The sequence below is a fragment of the Chelonus insularis genome, unplaced genomic scaffold (genome assembly GCF_013357705.1).
Source record: "Chelonus insularis isolate UGA/USDA-ARS -01 unplaced genomic scaffold, ASM1335770v1 scaffold_277_pilon, whole genome shotgun sequence".
Lineage (NCBI taxonomy): Eukaryota > Metazoa > Arthropoda > Insecta > Hymenoptera > Braconidae > Chelonus > Chelonus insularis.
Window position 1 is genome coordinate 1322337 of NW_023276791.1, and position 20596 is coordinate 1342932.

Genomic DNA, 20596 nt, shown 5'->3' on the forward strand with positions numbered 1-20596 from the left:
ATTCTAAAAATATTTTCAATAAAAATATTTAAACATAAAATGAACAATGATAATAATTTTTTCTTTCTTTAATTTGATTAAGACAGTCACAAATAAATTTCTTTATCACTGGTTTCACATAATACATACATAAACAAACATTAAAATCATCTTTCACTTATGCAGCTCTCAGTTTAAATAATGACATAACGAAATATAGTAGCTGTTCGCGTAGGTTTGAACGTGTAATTGACGACACGCGGCGTGTAAATAACAAAAAAATAATAACGAAACAAATAAAATACAATATTAACACTGAACCAAGTCAATTGACAACAGACTCACTCACATTCTCAATAGAATCATAATGACAATAATTATTATACTTTTTTTTTTAATAATAATAATAATGTAATAATATTATTTTTAATAATATCGTTTAATATTCAGTTTATTAAATACATAAGTAATAGAAGTGTAGGAGGCTTATTTGTAAAATTCAATTAAAATGAAAGCTGAGAACACAAATTCGTTAAAAAGTAAATTTTTCGACTTAACATTCAGCCTTTTCATTATTCCCAGTATATCACGCCAGTATAGTCAATATTTAATATAATTATGTACAATATTAATTTTTATTTATTTAAATCGCTCATCTCGTCGCTTTTTACTATGTATACTCATATAGATCCCTGTATACTTCCGAATTTGTTTTATCGTAACAATTATTTTCTCCTTTTTTAATACAATCACAACTAAATATGAAATGTCCCTATAACCAGGTGATTATTTTCCTGTGAAATTCGTATCACAAGAATATTCAATATATCCAATTACACGAGTTTGCAATCTAGTTAATAGAACGCACTTATGTCTCGACTGTTTTTCTTTTATCATGGGTAATTTATACACTTAGCCAACAATTATCGGCTTTAAGATTTATAATAAGCTTTGTTTTTTTTTTCGTTTAATTTACATTTAAATTTTCATCCTTTTGTTTAATTTATTATTTATATATCAGATAATTATTCTGGTAATTTAATTTATTAGGATTACTTATTAATCGTTATAAGTAGATGTATTGAATTTATCCAATTTTGTAGGTTTTTTTACACTATGTTTATTTATTTTATAGTTTATTAATTTTTATCTTCAAATGCTTTAGATTTGAAAGCATTGTCGAACTGCACAGCTAATGTATCTCAACAGCTTTATCATAGAATTTTTGTAAATTTCATATATGTCTATAATTCTTCTATAAAATTCCAAACTGATGCCTCTTCCATCATAATTCATTGACTAATAAGTTTTTTTTAATTTCATTTTGAAGTTTAATTAAATTTAATGCTTTTTTTTAATGAATTTATTACAACAAAAAGCTTAAATTTATTTCTAAACATAAGTACTTTGAGTATTAATTTAACAAAAGTCATGTGTAAAAATTAAATTATTTTTGTACAGTTTTTATTTTATTTGTTCGTCAGCTGAGATTGACTTAATTGATTAAATTAAGAATAGAATAATTGACGAAGTTTCAGTTTTCGGTATAAACTTTACAGCAATCTTTAACCCTTAATTTGGCAAATAATTTCTATCTTAATATTTATTTTTAAAATGTTTGATTAAGATCAAACTTGTGAAATATTTTACAAAAATTCAACTTACTTCTTGTAATCTACTTAATTTTAATATTAAAAACTTTTTCAATGAACAATAAAAATGGAATTGATAGGAAGAGATCCAAATTAAGGGCTTGAAAAATATCTTGACAATAAAATACGTCTATTAAGATGAGTAAATTTTAAACAGGCTCAAAAAATGTAAGAATTGGTATCAAATAACTCAACTAACAATAAATTGCAAGCGCCATATTAAATATAAACCCACGAAAATATAAATACAGCGTCTATATGTTATAATTTATACAGTCGGACATAACTATTAAGTTATTAATTAATCAGACGTTCTAGATTTAATCTTACACACTAATGAACTTTTTATTTCATCTCGCCCACTGAGTAAGACTCTCTGCAATGTCATATTAAAACGAATAATCTTTGTTTATCTTAATTGTTATTGCATTTAGGTGAGAGTCTTCTCGGAGTCTTAGTCCAGTCTCAATTATTTTTAGGTATACGGTAAATACTTTTGAGCAGAATTGTGTCTATTTGGCTTCCGTTCAACTTTAAATAGTCATTTGACTAGAGTATCCCCAGCAATCGAATGACGTAAGTGTCTCTTCACTTGAGTATGTAGTGATTGATCAACGATGTAAGTAATACATTACATAAAGAGATCGATGGCTACAAGATTCGAATAAATAAATGAATTTTACAAAAGCAATCGATCTAATTGGCTTTGATGACGATACTTGCTTGATGCAATAATGGAGAGATCGAACGACAAATCATTCGAATGCTCTGCTAGGATGTTGGTGAAGTGAGTAAAATGCGGTTGTCATTCGATGCTGCAGTTTGTCTTGTAAATAAGTTGACGGGACATTTGCACAGGAAGCCTAGAAATTCTGTTCACCGTACATACCGGGAAACCGGACAGAATGTGCTCCGAGCTCGGCAGGCGAGAACTCGTCCTATGTGGCCAAATGGGCGAACTGGCTTGGGTGCGGTGCAAACTGGTAGGGATGACCGTATGGCGACATGTGATACGGTACGATGTTCATACTCGCCATCTTGTGCTCCTTTTTCCACTTCATTCGTCGATTTTGAAACCATATTTTGATTTGACGCTCTGTAAGACACAGTGCGTGTGCTATCTCAATGCGCCGCCGTCTTGTCAGGTAGCGGTTAAAATGAAACTCTTTCTCCAATTCTAAAGTTTGATACCTCGTGTACGATGTTCTTTGCCGTTTCGTTTCACCATTGGCATTCACAGTACCTGTAATAAAAACAACAGGCATTTATCAAATTTAATTTATTACTTAATCAGAGATTGGAGTATATATTGTGTATGGGTAAATCTTGTCTACAAAAACTTTCTGCTCATTAGCTTAATGTATGCCAATATGTGGACATTAGATTACTGCAGGTTTGTGTAAATTAGTACAGTAATCAATCTGTGATGTTCATTTTTTTTTTTCACTTTATTTACATTTATTAGCGACCGAGTTGATATATCCGAATATGTTGGGGTGTAATTAATGAGTTTATGTTGATCAACTTTTAGAGTAGGCTTAAGATAAGGGGTAAGATTGACGTTACAGTTATATGATCATGGAAAAAATTATTAGGCCACAATTCAACTGTTCATTATTTTTTATAAAGTATTAAAGAAATAAATCCTCAAGATAAGAAGAGATCTTTTAGTTTTGACATAACTTTTTGGATCAAATAATCATCATTTTAATTTAAATTATTAGATTTTAATAGCATGAAAGGATAATTTTTCTTCCAAAAACTGATGACAAATACTTGGAGTTAAAAATATAAATTTTATTAATATTTAATCTACTTGCAATTGAAACAGATGTAGAAATAAGGTGACAACCTCATTAATTATTTCAACCAGGCGTATAGTTAATACCCAGTTCATAGGATCTTAAACTCTCAAGATGAGGTAGCTGTTAGTTTTTACTTATTCGTATATATGACACATCTCAATCATAAATAACTTTGCAATGTTATTATTAACGTGTCGTACTGCACACCTACTAGTGTTAAATTTTCATCCTCATAATTTATTCTTTCTCACGTTGACATATTATTATAATTATTTTTAAAATTTCAGAGGATATCACAAATGTGTCCTAAGTATCATTATTCTTCCTACACAATCCAAGTGATGTATTTAAATGCGGTTTCATTGATGAATGAAATTAATTTTACATCAATAAGACAAAAACAAGAAACTGAGATTATTTATATTTCTTTGATTCGTTTGAAGTTAATTTCAAGTTGGAAAAAAATTCTTTTTCATCAATTATTTATTCAGAAGACATTTAACCTTAGATATTTAACGAGTGAAATTGGTGTTGAGAAAGAAGAAGTGTGTTCTTCAACTGTGTTGAAAGTATACTCTTATGTACGCGGATATTAAAGTGACGGCTCACCTAGAGCAATAATGAATACGCTATTAATATACTACAGCTTCCAGGGAGTCTAGTCTGTTAACATGCACCTTCACATATATACACCAAGCATGTAAGCAAACATTCGTTGAAAGAATGAGAAAAATTACGGAAGCTGACCACTAGACGTTTACACACCATAAAAAGTCCCGTTAGATAAAATGACCACTGAATATTTTCCTAAAAAGTAGAAAAGTTTTAATGTCTACGTTATCACTTTCCTGACCATCTAACACGCCACTCATATTGCACAGCAAAGCATAATATAATATTCCATGGAAAAAAATTGCTGTAGTCTCAACATTATGTGGTTCACATCATGTAAAATTGAATCAATAACATCAGCTTGTTAAAAAAATATTTTAAATCTTTTTGTGCAATCTTTTTGATGATCTAATTTATTTTATTGGATTGGATGACTACTTAGAGTTAGTTAATTCTTTTTTAAGCAAACACTTAAAAAGTTTTATTAGCGTTGAATTGTTTATAATAAATTGATGAGAATTTTCGAGATTTGAATATTGATATTATTAAAGGCTTGTATAATTTATTTAAAAGCTTTTACACGAAAATTTCTCACATATGATACCACGTGAAGATAGATGAGGAATCATCAAGAATAAGAACGACAACGAGGTTGATGAATTTTTTTGTTAAGCTATTTGATTTCAATCGGAACGTCAACGGGCCGGGAATGAACCCAAGACATAGTTGACAGACAGCGAGACTGTTGACGAAAAAGAAAGACACATGAGGAGAAAGGTTTTTTGGAGAGGGAATAAGAATGAAAGTTCGATGTCTTCTCGTGGATGAAGATTATGCACTGTTCCAAGTGTAGATACATCGAGGATTATATTGATGGTGAACTGGTGTGCAAGGTTATCCCCGATCTTCATTGTGATTAATTGTTGCTCGTGTTTTACGGACATCGATATAGCTTGACTGAATTCTGGGGGACAAGTACGTCCGACGGCTGACGGGTTTTGATTTTTTCTGCAACATTCCATACACGCCGATTATAGTACACCTCTTCTTCCGGAACAAATTTTGAGATTCCTTCTACCCAAGGGAATACATTTTTTTTTTCGATCGTTTTAATTTTTTTCTCTTTTATTTGCTGGCATTCTTGATGGGGCTTTAAACGGTACCGCGCACGAAATACTGCTGCAATAATGTAAATCGAATAAACTTGTAATCATGAATGAATAGATTAAATTTCTTTTTGATTATTTTTTTTTTAAATTTATGCAAAGAAATATTCCACTACCTTTCTTAGTTTGAGTGTAATGATTTATTGAGATAAATAAATAATGTTAAATAATAGTTTTGAATGATAAAATTATTTTAAATAAAAAGAGTAGAATTTGATGAGTATATGGACGAGAAAAATTAGTAAATGGAGAAGTAAATAAAATTGGTTGAAATATGATGATTAAATGAGAAATGAAGAAAAGAAACAGTAGGTATTTTAGCCCAAGTGCTTTCAAGATATCTCAGTGAGTAGATACTCATAGAGAAGTTGCTCTATTTCTTTGAACTGCCGTAAAAGGAATTTTAAACACCAAATTGTCGGAAAACTAGATGTCACATTAAGACGGTAGACATGACACGCATTTAACACTGAAGCTTCCTTTTTCATTTTTTCTCCTCTACTGTCGTTTCTTCCTGTCTCCCACATCCTTAACATGTGCAATTTCGTCGAAAAAGAATTTATTTTCATTTTTCTTCAATTTTTTTTTTTATTTTAAAATGAAAAAATCCAACTTTTTATATCTTAATTTGTTCTGGAATTTTTTAAACAAATTTTTTAAAATTGATAATAGGAATAATAATGAATCATTTAATGGGAAAATATAATGTTAGATTAATGAAGAAAATGATAAAAATAACAGAATTCTCTGGATGATCGATTACCTTTTTTAAAAAAATTTAATACGGTGAATAAATATTTTTATTGCACATGTCATATGTCAGTGTAGTGTTACTTATACAAAGCACAAGTTCATGAAACGCGATAAAGGTTGTTGAGAGTGACTGTACTTGAAAGACAGAGCGTTTGGGGCGTGTCGAGATCTCTATGTTTAATCGTTAAAAATATCTACAGAAAATGAACCCTTAACCCTTAATCTTAGGTCTTTTTCATAAACCTCAACGCTTCTATAAATTCAGCAGGCGGGTATTAATTTAATCTACATACTTTCCACTATCTAAATACACTGTATCATTTTTCATAATATTTACTTATCATATTGCAATCTAATTAGACACAAACAATCGATCACGAATTCTTTTTAAGTCGATTAAAAATAAAAGAAAAATTTTTGGAGTAAAAATATCACCACTGACTCAGTCGATAATTATTTTATTAATAAATAAATAATTATTTTTCTTATAAAACTTGAAGACTTGTTATAATATTTATTTAGTGTAGGAAAAAATAAAAATAGTTGATTGTTTATTTTTGGTGACACATTTGGTTGGAGAAATGTATCCAATTGAAGATTTAGTTATTTTATGAAAGGTATTTAACAATGAAAATAGAGGATTGAAATTTAAATTTGGATTAGCTAAATTCAACATTTAAATACTAAAATTTAGACATGTCTACTAACGTGAACACATCATAAATAACTTTCTGACCGACTTACTAGTGGTTGTTATACCGTCAGTTACTGTGATTAAATCTCTTCTCCTAGGTGGTCCGTAAACTCTTTTACTTCGATGTCATAGTATAACATCTACGCGACTGTAACTCAATGTATAAGAATACGATACAGAGCAAGTATATAGAAGTAACGGAAAAAAATACTTCATGCAACACTTCTTTCTCTTATGTTACTCACTGTTCAAGGAGCTTTAATTATACCTTGCAATGCTATTTTTCATACCTTTATTAATGCATACGGTTCATGTGCACTTATCAAAAGTAGGTGAAAGCAATAAAACTATTTTTCCAATTTTAAATTCACTCATAAGATTATTTAGTTGCCACTGATTTAATTAAATCATATAAAATTTTTTAGTGAAAAATTGTGGAAGACATAAAAATTATTAAAATGGAGTAAAAATATTGTCAGTGTAATCAGCGTAAATAATATCAAAGTGTTATCTTGAAATGAGATTAATCTATCTGGATATTGATTTAAGAATAGCTATGTACTTCATAAGGCTTAAGCTCTTGCTCTCCTTGCAAGGATTAACTTGAACAAAGAGATAACAAGATTAGACGACACAAATGGTACATTCTGGCTTTTAGCCAATATGTTATGCGGCAATAATGGTTGTATCCTCATACGATTTAAATTTACCTAAGTGCATTTTGCGTCATTCCTCAGTACTGAAGAACAGAAGAGAAGATAGCTTGTAGTCTATTAACGCGCGACTTTTGATTTGCGATCTTGGTGAACTAAACAGCTGCAGACCAAGGTAACATCTCAGATATTATCAAGTACGGATAAGTAAAAAATAATTTTAAGGGGTTTGTGTATGCTTTGTTCAGGTCTACTGTTATTTTTACAACAGTTATATTTATGATCATCAACTGTTATTTGTACAAGTAAATATCTATTTTAAATTACTGTGTAATTAGTTCATTTACACAGTAAGTGAGCAAAATTAAATGTTGCTACTTCAAATAATTCAAACAATTTTTCAAAAATCTCAACAATATCTTTTGAATAAAATTTTAGAAATAGTAAGAATTATTGAAACAAAAATTCTAACAGTTCTTTCTGAAATGTTATCATTATTATCATCAACGAGAGATGAAGTTTATTTTTAAGAGGACTCGAGAAGACTTTGAAACTTCATATAAAATAATAAACAACTTTGAAATCTATAACTGGACCGAAGGTATCCTACTATCATTTTTCAAAAAGAAAATATTAAAACTGATGACAAAGTTTGATAACAAAAAATCAATCGATTATTCGAATACTCAAGACAGGTAGACTAGTCACATAAGAAGATTCAAAGTCAACCTGAAGATAAGAATTTACTGCATAAAGTGTACATTTGAGTCGATACAAACTGGTCATTAGGACTTTAAATATGTCATTTATTAATTGACAATGGTTAAACTATCTGAGAAAACGTTTAAGATTCTCGTCCGGAGTTTATGACGTGGTTGACGCACAAAGTGAACACGAACACGTAGTCCATTCATATATATGAGAAGAGCACGAGACGCACGACTGATATCTTAGTGCTGGAAAATTAATGACTTACCTTCTATACGAGGGAACAATGCAGTCAGCTGCGAGTCCGATGTGTTCAAATGCGCAACGTTACTCAGATGATTTGTGCTTGAGGTTGGACACAAAAACCCATAGGCTACAACGCGGCTAGACTCTACTCTCTTTTCCCTCTATAAGTCGCCCCCTCGCTGTGTCTCGCATGTATCGATTTATTTAGAATCAAGACAAACGCTAGAATGTCAATCTCACGTCATATATAATTTCATTACGACGGAATGTATAATGATATTCCTATTGATGATGAGCTAAGATATGATAATATTGTCTCCCTCTCAACACTATTTATTTGTCATTAACTAAGATTATGTAAACCATCAATTGATTGTGTACTGCAATCAATAATCCACGTGTATGAATGTGCGCGAATATAAGCTACGACGACGACGACTATCAGCAGAAAGATGAAATATTACCATTTTCATGGAAAATATTTATTAATAATCCAAGAGATTGAGTAATTTAGTTAATAGAGGTTTAATTTAGTATTTTAAAGATTTCACACACTTCCGATGATTACGTTAGTTGTTATTTTTTGATTAGTTATTTTTTTTTTTAGCTCAATTTTTTCAGTTGAATTATTCTTGGTAGTAATTACACTTGTTTGAAGAGTAAAAAGCTATTACTACAGTGATGTAATAACCTGATTCAGAGTTATGAAGATACAAAAAAATTAATGGTGGAAAAAATAAAGTAAAAACAGCTTTGCAAATCGATAAGGTATTGATTTTTTTAACAGCCAAACGGTTATGAGTTTCTTCATGCAATAAAAGTGATATGATGAATTAATTTATTTCAAAAGTTGAATATTTTATTTTTTTGGAGCATTAATTTTAATAAATTAATTAATAATAAAATTTTCAAATTCAATTGATGAAATGAAAAATGTAGTTAAACTCGAATAAATTATTTTGCTGAATATATTTAGCAATATTGAAAGTAATAGTGTTGGGAGGTACATAGTCTCGTTATTGAAAGCACTTAGTACATGAACCATATCCTGAACCATTATGATAATCGAACATTAAGAAAATGCAACTATACTTGGCTCCTCAAATAGTGACAAGATCTATGAATCATGAAATTACTATGATTCGAATCGGAAACGAACTGTCCATTCCAATCGTTTCTGGCATGTCTCTTGGTTATACGTAGTAGTAGTCTGCGAGAAGCTATTCCGTGAGAAGATGGTAAGCCTTACGCTAACATTTATTTATGGCTTCGGGTTGGGAGTGCGTGGTAGAGAACCGCCTCTATACTGAATATACTTTGTACTTTGCATCACCCACAGAATAAAGTTGTTTTCGTAATCGCTTTATTCGTATCTTTGCTTTTCTTTCTAATATGTAGATCTACGGCTATTGATCCTTTTTAACATACTTCTGAAAATTGTAAGGGAGTTGAGAAATTGCATTGCTCAGCAAATAACAGCATTAATAAAACAAACATTCATTTATGTCTGACATCAGACAATTGGATTTTGAAGAAAATTGAGTTGTTACTCTAAAAGGAGGTTCTACTCTTTTAAAGAAATGACAAAAAGTTTTTTTCAATATCAACATGTAAATAAACTTCGGAAAAATTCGAGTAATGAAATAGTATAAGTAATTGCTGATTAAGGAGACGAATAGGACATGTTGAACAATTTTATAAACACTGCATTGTTATTATTACTGACTACCATATTGCAAAAGACAAAAAAATTCGTGTATTATAATAAGTAGTTGATAATTTCTTGGAGTTAATAAAATTTTTTCTAGGTTTCCTTCAAGTTTTTCTATGCTTCTATCTCATGATACAGTCTTAATAGTAGCGTGTATAATATCAGATAGCACAAGAATAACTTCTACAGGATATGATTTTACTAGTACCTTCTAAAGGATCAAATAATATTAATTTGTTTTTTTCTTATTCTCCCTCATGTACACGCATTACTTGCTTTGTTAGATCGAACAATGTCTAGACACTTGACATGAGATATCAGAAGCTGATTATCACGCACATATTCACGTCTCAAGTATCAATGAACTATTTTTACCGCTAAAAAAAAATGACGTAAAAAAGAATTTATTCAACATGACTACATACACAGTGATGAATGAGTGTTTTGGTTTGAACTGAAACAATTCTAGATTTATTGCTAAAGCAGGAAAAAAATGGGTGATAAGAATATATATCGTAATGCTAATTCATCAGGAAGAGTTCTATCTCTGTGATAATTTATTCAATAGTCATATTTCTTTGCACGTGCTTCAGCTAAATTACAAATCAGTTATTGAAGCATAAATTCCTATCAAGAGTTGTGTGTGTCTATATTTGAGTGAAAAGCAGAGCATCAGAGTCGACTTACTAGCAGCGATGGTGGTAGAGGACATGTGCTCATAGGGATTCGAACTAGGCCGCCTGTTGCTGTGTGCCGGTACGAGAGAGCTTGAGATGCGCCACGGGGATTCTCGATCCTTGGTGCTCTCTCAGCCGCCCTTCAGTCGAGAAACTCCCCGAGGAGGCAAAAAGGATCGCTCTCTCAGCTCCGAAAATTTACGAGCTCGGCCACTTAACTATGGTGGGGAGGTACATGTCGACGTTCTATACAGAAAAGAGCTTCCCAATTTCGAAACAAGATCAGTATCGCAATATACCGCGACATAACAAAATTATAATATTTACATCTCTTTATCCACAAGCATCTCTACCTGGTAGCAGCACAGGTAGAACTGGATGAGTAAGCGAGGTTGAACCATCAATGATGAACCATTTATTGTATTCTATAGTTGGCCACAATTTAATGGTACATCGAAATGCTACGACAAAATTTATGATCGTATGGTTTCTTTTAGATGATGATAAAAAAGTTATTAAACAACACTATACATCCATTATGTGCGGTTTATTTTTGGCTATTATTAGACGATTTATCTTCCGAGATTCTCATCTCCAATATATTTTGCTTTAAAGTGTCGTATCAATTAGCGGATCGATTAGAATAAGAAAAATCAATAAGATGTATTAGCCTTAGGTCTAATCGATAAGATATTCAGATAAGATGTTTGTTTTTATTTGTTGGGTGGCAAGTTTTATTTATTACTCCAACTACACTTTTATTTAAAAGTCACATCTGGATCTTGAAGTATCGTAATGAAAACTTGATTAATTTATTTTATTTATGCTACAAAAAGTATTTTGAATTTATTTTATCATTAAATCTTGCTCCGAAACTATTTAAAAAAATTATTAGTAACAAATGAATGCTTTTAAATTACAATTGAAATGTTTTTATCAAAAGACAGATGATTGCTCAGCTTACTTTTTGTTATTTGCATCTTATTTAAATCAAGCTGATCTAATTTTAAAGAAATGATAGTTACTTTTGTGATTGTATTTCACTGAAACGAGCTTAAGAAGCTATCTTCACAACGAAATGTATAATTATTTTGCCACCGAACCCTTTGCTTTGGACCTTTTATTTATGGCAGAATGATCAGGCTATAATTACAATGGGTTCATGATGAAAATCTCTCGATGCTCTGTATATATACTTTTGGATTTATTTTTATTATTTTTTATGTATAGATCGATTACTTTAGAATAATGTATGGAACGACTTTCTTATATATTCAGTCGTTGACCCTTATAGCAGGTGTTTACTCCTGAATAATCTAAATGCACCGTATAATAGTCGATATTTCAATTGTATTGGTGTTATGATTTATGGAAATTTGTGTCAATATGTACATTTTAAGTAGCAACGTTACTCAGTCATCATCGAAGAAGATGGTTTTATTTAAAATCCATTTTTCATAAATGGCTTTTTATGTCTCTCCATTTAAAACTCATGAACAATTCTAGACCAATGTTTGGATCTATCAATATTTGCTACTAGAATTTGCAGTATTTTATTTAACATTATTATCTAATTAATTCTTTTTCTAATGAATTAATCACATACACATCAATTTATCATTTTTGATTTTGCTGAGATAAAATTTATAAAAAATTTTACCTCATTTTTCAAAAGATAAACATCAGATTTTTCCTCATTTCATTTGACATTTTTATTCTTCATTGTCAATATGTATTTACATATCACTTCCTTCATTACTGTGTTACATAATTTTATTGCTGCATTATAATACGTATCGTTTTTCCGATTTTACTTTCCTTGATTGCTTACAAATGCAGAGTATTGACATTTAACACAGAATGTCAAGCATAATTTGTCCAATCATTTTAACATAATTCATTTTTAAGAAAAGGGAGCTTTAAAGTCTTCTACTCTGTTTATAATAATTTCATGCATAGTTAGATAGATGATTATAATGATAAATAAGTAGTTATAAATATTTGTCGAAAGTTGATGATGGTAAATACCGTATGAAATGTCAGATTAATGTCATTTTCAAGTAATTGCAGATTACTATCGTATTATCATATATTTATATTATTATGAAAATTTGTGTAAGAATAATATTTTATGCTAGCAATTTATATGTGTGCTATTATACACACATATAAACAATGATGCAAAAGTTAATGACTTCTGTATATCCTCAGTAACATTATCTCTTCGTGATGAAAAAATCTTGATAAAATAAATAATCAGAATTTTTCAAAGGATTATATTAAATATCAGTAGCACTTGTAGACATTTATTTATATCGTAAATATTATTGCAATGATTAAAATCGCCATTATAAATGTATTAATCATTTTTTCTTCTCAAAGAAAAGTTATAAAAAATATTTTTATAACAAAGATGATATAAAATTGAATAAAATATTTATTAATTTTTTCAATTATGTTAAACTTTTGATAATTTATTTAATGGCAAGAAAGTACAATTTATAAATAATCTATCTTTTTTTTTTTAAATAAAAAAATGGCATTTAAGTATTTTTTAATGCAAATTCAATCATAATGAAATGGATAACAAATTATAGAATGTAGCCAGAAGTTTTACAAGGAAACTTGTTATTCTAGATTAAAATTACATGAGATTTTTCTCCGTGTTCGACGTAAGTTTTCTATAAATAGATTTATTTTTCATGGCGGAGTTTGACACGAAGTTTCATCTGGAATGCTGAGGGTATAGACATGCTTTGCATTCAGGCTTATAGGTTGGAAAATATTACTCCAATTTTTTATTTATAGAAAGGCTTAGTGATTAAAATACATTGAAACAGATACGTGAGAAACTGCTAAAGAGGTTTTACAAATAAAATAAAAATCATTTTTTCTATTTTATGAGATTTCGTGGAAAAATTAACTGCCCACTTGTTGCTAACCATTCTTCAATTTTCACAAGATGCAGTAAACCGTGATAGATGATTTTGATAATTAACACGTTATCGATAAATCTATTTTCAAAGCCAGAGAAAATTGAATAGAAAAATATATTGTTTATCATGTCAATATTCCGGTAATATTATTTTCATTTCGCATAAGTAAAGGCAATTAATCAAAGTTCACTTTCAACATTAGCCTAAAAACATTTAGATTCTGATTCATACTTTATTTTACGCAATAATCTGGATCTTAACCCCAGGCTTCTTTCAATACTCTGCTTTGCCCTTATAAAAATCTTATCATCTGGAAATCTTTGCTAAATTCTTTAGCTTAGGGACCATCCAAGTGAATAATAAGAATGTTTCATAATTCAAATGTGAATTATTCTCCTGACATTTTGAAGATGTAAAAAATGTTTAATGAAGATCATGAAAAATGAATGATTGTACTTGGTGATAAATAAACATCAATGTAAAGCAGAAAATTATAAATGATAAACACAACCAAGTATTTATTTTTCATCAGCAAATAAATTACTGATAATCTATTTTATAATTTTCATGCTTAATTTTGACTGCTTAGTACAAGATAATTTCCATGGAAAATGCATTCATCCCAAGAAAATCAGCTCAGTAAAAATTTCTGCTTTGTAAATACTTCTACTAAGCGATGCTCCCTGCTAGTAAAAAAAAATGATCTCGATACCATTTCACATAATAAATTACATCAGTTTAAGGAAGTACGACCTTCGAAATATGTTAACTTTTCAACTGTCAATATTTGACAAAAGATGACTAAAAGATATTGTGCATTCCGCAATTTTTCAAACTCATTTCTAAGCGAGTCTTCAAAGGCTAAGTTTGTCAGAGGTGTGATGTGCCCTTGAAGATTTGCCTGAAAGGGTGCAATTCAACGAGTTAGATGAGCATGACCAGAGATTTAAACTCGGCCTTGAGCAAATATAAGGTATGCAATAGTTTGAATTTATGCAAAGATCAGTACGACAATAGAAATAATGGTAAAGAAACTAAAGTGTAGCAAAACTAATTGGTATTGTTATATTGTAACAATGTGACATCACCTTTGCTCCAATACTCCTGGAACTAAACCCGTTGAAAATGGTTCAGTCTAGTGGGTTTCAACCCTATATTTGTTTATTTAGTGCATTTGTCATTTATGAATGCCAAAACCTACAGTATTTGGAAAAAAGTATATTTATTTAAACAAAAAAAATTATTTTAAAGTTAAATAAAATGGAGTTGACTCTAATAATTTTAATTATTATAACAATAGTTTTGGATGAGTGTGAAAAATAATTAAAGCTAATTTTTGATGAATAAGAGTCATTTCTATAACGAATTGATAATTTTGTCAGGAACAAATAAATATTTCTTAAAAAATAGTGAATGAGCTGGCTTGTTAAAAATTTTTTATACTCATGCAATATTTCATTGAAACTAGAATGATATTAAGAACCCACACGAAAAAATGTTTTCTTTTTTTGAAAACAATTTAATGAGTCTACACAAAAAGCGAGTAAGTAATTGGACAATCGGACAATAGTAAATAAAGTAGGTTTAAGCACTATACAGATTAACCATTTAGGAGTCAGATTTCGAACAACAAAGTACTGTTAGAACGACGAATAAGACGGTCCTCAATGCGAACGATATGATGAAGAACAGAAGAGTTAACCGCCACTCTTCCCCTCGTCTTACAATGCGACCTGATTTATGGCCCGAACGCACATACATAGAGTTACACACGATATCATAATACCATTAATTCTTCGTCAAATTCCCCGCTGACTGAATCATACCGGTCCAACACAGTAAATCACGCTGAGACTAATGCACATGCTGGCCGCGTGCGGATCGAATCGAGTAAAACAAGAAGTATTTCTTGTCTTTTTATCTTAGTAAACCATAGAGTCAGGTGGATTAAATTCACGGAAACTATCAGTTAGTCATCCGTAAATCTCTCTTATGTGTGTCTCCGCATTTTCAACTAAACTGCTATTACTCCAGTTTAACGAGCTGCTATTTAAATATCATTTTTGACTGATCTCTTTCATATAAATTATTTTGCATTATTCAACACAGTTTATATCCTCGTTATTTGGTATTAAGATGCCTTTTGCAGAAAAACATATATGTGGAGTGTTGATATACATCAAGTATCGTTAATTAGATTATACATTCTGAAATGATAATTAAAGTTATGTTTAATGTAACACCAATTAGCGTTACAACATGTTTAATGAAAAGTTAATTGTTATTCTGAGCTTATAAAATGGGATAAAATTAATCGAGTAAATGAAAAAGTTATATAATTATATTAATCTTATTGTTATGGAATAGAAAAAAATTTAATAAGCAAGAAAATAATTTAATTGTTGAGAATAAAAAATTATTTTAAAAATCAAGGATTATGTTTTCTTTTATGATAAAAGTTAGTTCATTTGACTGGGAAATTAAGTTTTAGAATTAGTTTAAATAGGAAAAAAAATACTGGATTTTAAAAATAGATACTTGGGTGGAATTAATAATATATTATCTCATTATTAGCAAATATTAATACTTGTGAGGCAGGTAAATTATTAACATAATTAGGTATGATACTAGGTAACTCAGTATGTAAATAATACGATACTTAACTAATAAGGTTTTTATTAAAAAATTATAGGTTGTTATGAGGTCATTTATAAAATATTCAGGTATGAAATTAATTAAATAATTAATTTATTCATGGCTTTCATTTTTAAATGAATATAATAATAAACAATTTGAAAATTTGTTGCAGAAAAATATAATTGTCTTGTGAGTGAAAGCAAAGGATAACAGAGTGCACCTAATATTTAGGTAGAAAATAACAGTTATGTATTTCCTGATGAATTATGATTTTAATTGCCTTTAATTGGTATTAATTAGTGTTATTAAAATGCTTCCGATGATTATAGCTGCATGTTGGGAAAGTAAAAATCAAAGAGATAATAAAATATTAATTTATTAGATTGAGTAGGAAGTAAGCTTTTAACTGAAATATTTAAATTGTACGGTTTTTAATACGATTAGCTGCTTTGTGATTCTGCTCAGTCAAATATTATTATCACACAAAGATAATAATGTAAAAAATGAAAATTTCGCATTTTTACTACTTGGGGCATCAGTTTTCATATAGGATAGGAGAAGAATGTCAGAAAACAACGAGATAAACGAGAACTTGTTTCAGTGGCTGATCTCGTGATTTATCCCTAACCAACTCGTTGAAGCCTAATTTTACGAGGTTATCCAGTGAAAAATGTGGCCTCAGCGGACTTTAGAGTATAGAATTTATAATTTTCTTTTTTTTATTAATTATTATTATTAGTATTCATCCCATAAATTCCAACATCAAACGATGTTTTTGGACAAACATAAGTCTCTTCACATTTCTCAGTTTATATACAAGGTGAAGTTATACTTTGATATTTTTTTTCTAGTTGAAAACATCATATGTATCATTATTCTTTCTAATCTAACCACTTCTACAAATCAGTGGAGATTTTTTTCTAATTATTTAGATGTTTGAGTTTAACAAATTTATCTGTTCAATAAAGCAAAAAATAATTTGCAATTATTTTGAGATGATGGTTTAATTTTATTGGGTGTTAGAGAATCCAAGAACACCATTATGTATTTTTTCACATCATTATATAAAAATTGTTTTAAAAATGCAAGTAATCATTGAAAAATAGTTTTAAATTTTTTATATCATTTTGTTGATATGATTTGGTATTAATAAGTAATTTTGTTGTAAGTTTGATGCAGTGGAAATAATTACAACTCAAAATATTTATTAAAGTGATAGAAAATATTTTTCAAAATGACAATGAGCCTGAAGAATTCCAAAAGTAATTAACAGCAAGTTCCAATTGTATTTAAACTTTTTGATGTCCTAAATTGAATCCAGACTTCAATAAATTAATTGAAACAAATGGATTCTTATTTCAATAGTTTGGTTACATTGTTATAACAAGAATAATGCAAAAACCTATTAATCTTAGCTTGTAATCATTGATTTCATCAAACCTAGATGTATATATATTTTAGCACAAAAAGTTAAAGATAGAAACCTACATAACAAACGCTATTATTAAACAGTATGAAGGGATTGTCAGACTTCTTTTTATTCTGACTGATGAATAAACCGTGCTCTCAACGAAAACTCATAAATGACCACCTCACGCGAGATCTCTGACCTTCCGTTCACATCAACTAAAGAAGTGATGATAGCCTCGTCTCTTCTATCAAGCATTAACACTATTCTCATACATATATTCAGTCGCGATTCTTTTTAATTCTCACATGTGAGAGAGTATATCTTCTTTTTATTCCATTATTGCTTCACTGAGTATATTAGCTATTGTCTAAATTTGTAGCTTAATGAAATAAAAAATATTCTACTCACTTTGTCCGATGTGAACCCTCTTCATCCATGGATAAATCTGGGGAGGATTGCCAGAACTGGAATTGGCTTTATTGGATGAGTTATTGCCCGTACTAGAAGTGCTGGACGTTGAAGAAGCTGGAGATGATGCTGAAGATGCTGTCGTGAGAGTAGCACTGCCTTCGGCGATTCCTCTAGAACTACCACTGGGCGGTGATGATGCTGATGCTGCAACTGACGGCCTGGAGGAGCTACCAGGTGGTGATGTTAAACTGGTTCCAGATTTACTAGTTCCAGCTAATGGTGTTGGACTATTTCGCGATGTCGATGTAGTCAAATCCTGTGGAGAAGCTACACTAGTCGAGGATGTTGAATCGGCATATTTGCAGCTTGATGTTGATGGTGTCGATGTTGCTGCACTTTGCAGAAGCGGTGCTGTGGGGTCTGGGTGAATCTGTTGTTGAGGATGATGCTGTGGATGGTGTTGTGACTGCGGAGCATGCAAACTGTGATGCTGTGAGGCTGATGCTGCATTTAACCTTGGTTGAGGTTGAAGCTGAGTATAGTCAATCATCCCCGATGGTGGTGCATGTTGTAATCCTCCTGCTGGTGTTGCATAAGGATGTTGAGGATAGTGCTGCTGAGGTGAATAGCATGGAGTTGGATAACCGGTTGTTGCTGCATTGGGGTTGTAATAATCATTACCGGCGGGAGAAGCAGCTTGAAGTGTATCACTTGGAGAATTTGGTGTCGGCCGTGGCGGTTGTTGTTGAGTTTGTTGGCTTCCGTAGCATGATGCTAAAGAATTCACGAACTGATAGGAGCTCATTGTTAGAGCCAAACAAGTCGACCGCTTTACGTTCTTCGCTTAAATACGAAGACAACGGTGACGCGCGTTATCACACGAAAGTTTCTTAAATTCACTTCAATTTTCACGTCATCTGCACTTGTATAATCCCTGATATCAAGTAGAATGATTTCTCTAAATCTTGGATCTAACCATTTTTATAATTACACCAACAATAATGACTTCGCAATTAGCGATTATTTAGAATCACGTGTAGATAACAGCATGTCACTCGTGTATCATCACCACGCCAAGTTAGCACCTTTTTTTTATTTTTCCACAGTTCCTCTTCTCAAGATGAAAATAATAAAAATCGCAAAATATTATAGATGAACGGTTGACTTAAAGCAGTAGTAATGATTCGATAATGAATGAGGGGGAGGGTCACGCCAACTAATAGAGAGGCAAGCAACCGCCACACGAGAGACGAGTTGCTTTACGACCGCCACGTGGGTCGAGGGCTATAAAACTGTCTTCCGTTTCTTTACGACCTTACTGGGCGCAATTACCCACAGGGAACTCAAAGACCTGACACGTTATTGTTGTTCTTACGACTACTGTCTGGTAGGTGTAAACGCGAGCTGTACCCCATTGAGGAACAGGACACGATTCCTTTCAAAGTTCTTCAGCTCCTTCAAAATATCATCCACATGATAAATAAAATAACCACAAGTAATAAATACAAATAAACCAGTGTAAATTATCCGAAAAAATATGAAATAATTGAAAATTCACTATGACCACGGGGGTTACGTTGAAATTCGTTGGATCAAACACTTTTACAAGATAGTAACTAAGAAATAAAAAATAATGATAAAGCTTGTCTGACACTAGCAGGTCTCACTGAGAGTGTAGCACCACTCGCCTTTGGGTACGGTAAGAAAGTAGAGGTGTAGAGACTGCTGCCGAGACGAGCCTGCCCATGTGCTGCCTCTCTCGTGCAGTTGCGTGCGCGGAGGGAGGTGGTATCGTACTGAACCGCGATCCTCGTAGTCGGTGCGGTAGTTGTCACGTGCCCGCGCTGCGTGTCAGAAGAGCGGACCAATCCCCGTCGTTCGTCAAACCTTGATTGGTCTTTCTCTTTCTCTCTCTATGAACAGTATTCCATCTCTTTCTACCTTGCTAACGCCGTCGCCGTAGCTGATTCTTTAACCCTGTTTTCCCGATCTATCGTGTTACTTGTCACGACAAGGGTTGCGAGTAGGAGAGTCGAAAGAGAAAGAGAAAATAAGTATGTAAAGGGATGAAGAATTTTAGAAGAAGAGAGATATGCCTTACTGACAGGATAGTGGGGAGTTGAGAAAGAGAGAGAAAGGAAAGTCCCTCTGGACTCTGATGGAAGGAACGGGGGAAGCAGGGAACTAATGGAGAGATATTCAAGAGCTTGTGGTATTAATAGTGGAGGGGGTTTCTCTTTCCTAGATTTTCTTTCTTCGTCATTCAGTCCCTCTCCACTCACGCGTTTTCTTTGCCTTTCTCTCTCTCTCTCTCTCTCTCGCTCTTTTCTTTTTCTTGGATTTTAACATTAAACTGAATATTCCTTCCGTCGCTCTTCTTTCAAGTTAGGGCACAACGTAGTCAACGCGTGCCCCTGTAGCTTTATTACTTCAATGAACCTTTGCTCTTTCAGAAAACACCAAGGGATAATATTGCTTGGGCTATAAATTAAGAAATCTATTGTTACCCAAGTTAAACATCCTTAAGGTACATGATTATTTCTCT

The 20596-nt window shown here is 31.2% G+C and overlaps 1 protein-coding gene across 1 annotated transcript; it reads right to left on the reverse strand.

Annotated features, from left to right (window-relative positions):
- Window positions 1-402: 402 nt before the first annotated feature.
- On the reverse strand, window positions 403-19868 carry LOC118073396 (homeotic protein Sex combs reduced-like). The gene is made up of 2 exons (XM_035093884.1): window positions 18049-19868; window positions 403-2874 (listed from the first exon to the last, which is right to left on the reverse strand). Exons 1-2 carry the CDS (start codon window positions 18854-18856, stop codon window positions 2570-2572), a joined length of 1113 nt encoding a protein of 370 aa, XP_034949775.1. The 5' UTR covers window positions 18857-19868; the 3' UTR covers window positions 403-2569.
- Between the last annotated feature and the right edge of the window lie 728 nt (window positions 19869-20596).

What these genes read in the sequence shown, in the direction of transcription:
- LOC118073396 (XM_035093884.1), bottom strand. Translation starts at nt 18,856, where the DNA reads ATGAGCTCCTATCAGTTCGTGAATTCTTTAGCATCATGCTACGGAAGC. An exon ending in GAGGGTTCACATCGGACAAA is followed by an intron (nt 2,875 to 18,048) that starts GTGAGTAGAATA and finishes TTTTTATTACAG; the next exon opens with GTACTGTGAATGCCAATGGT.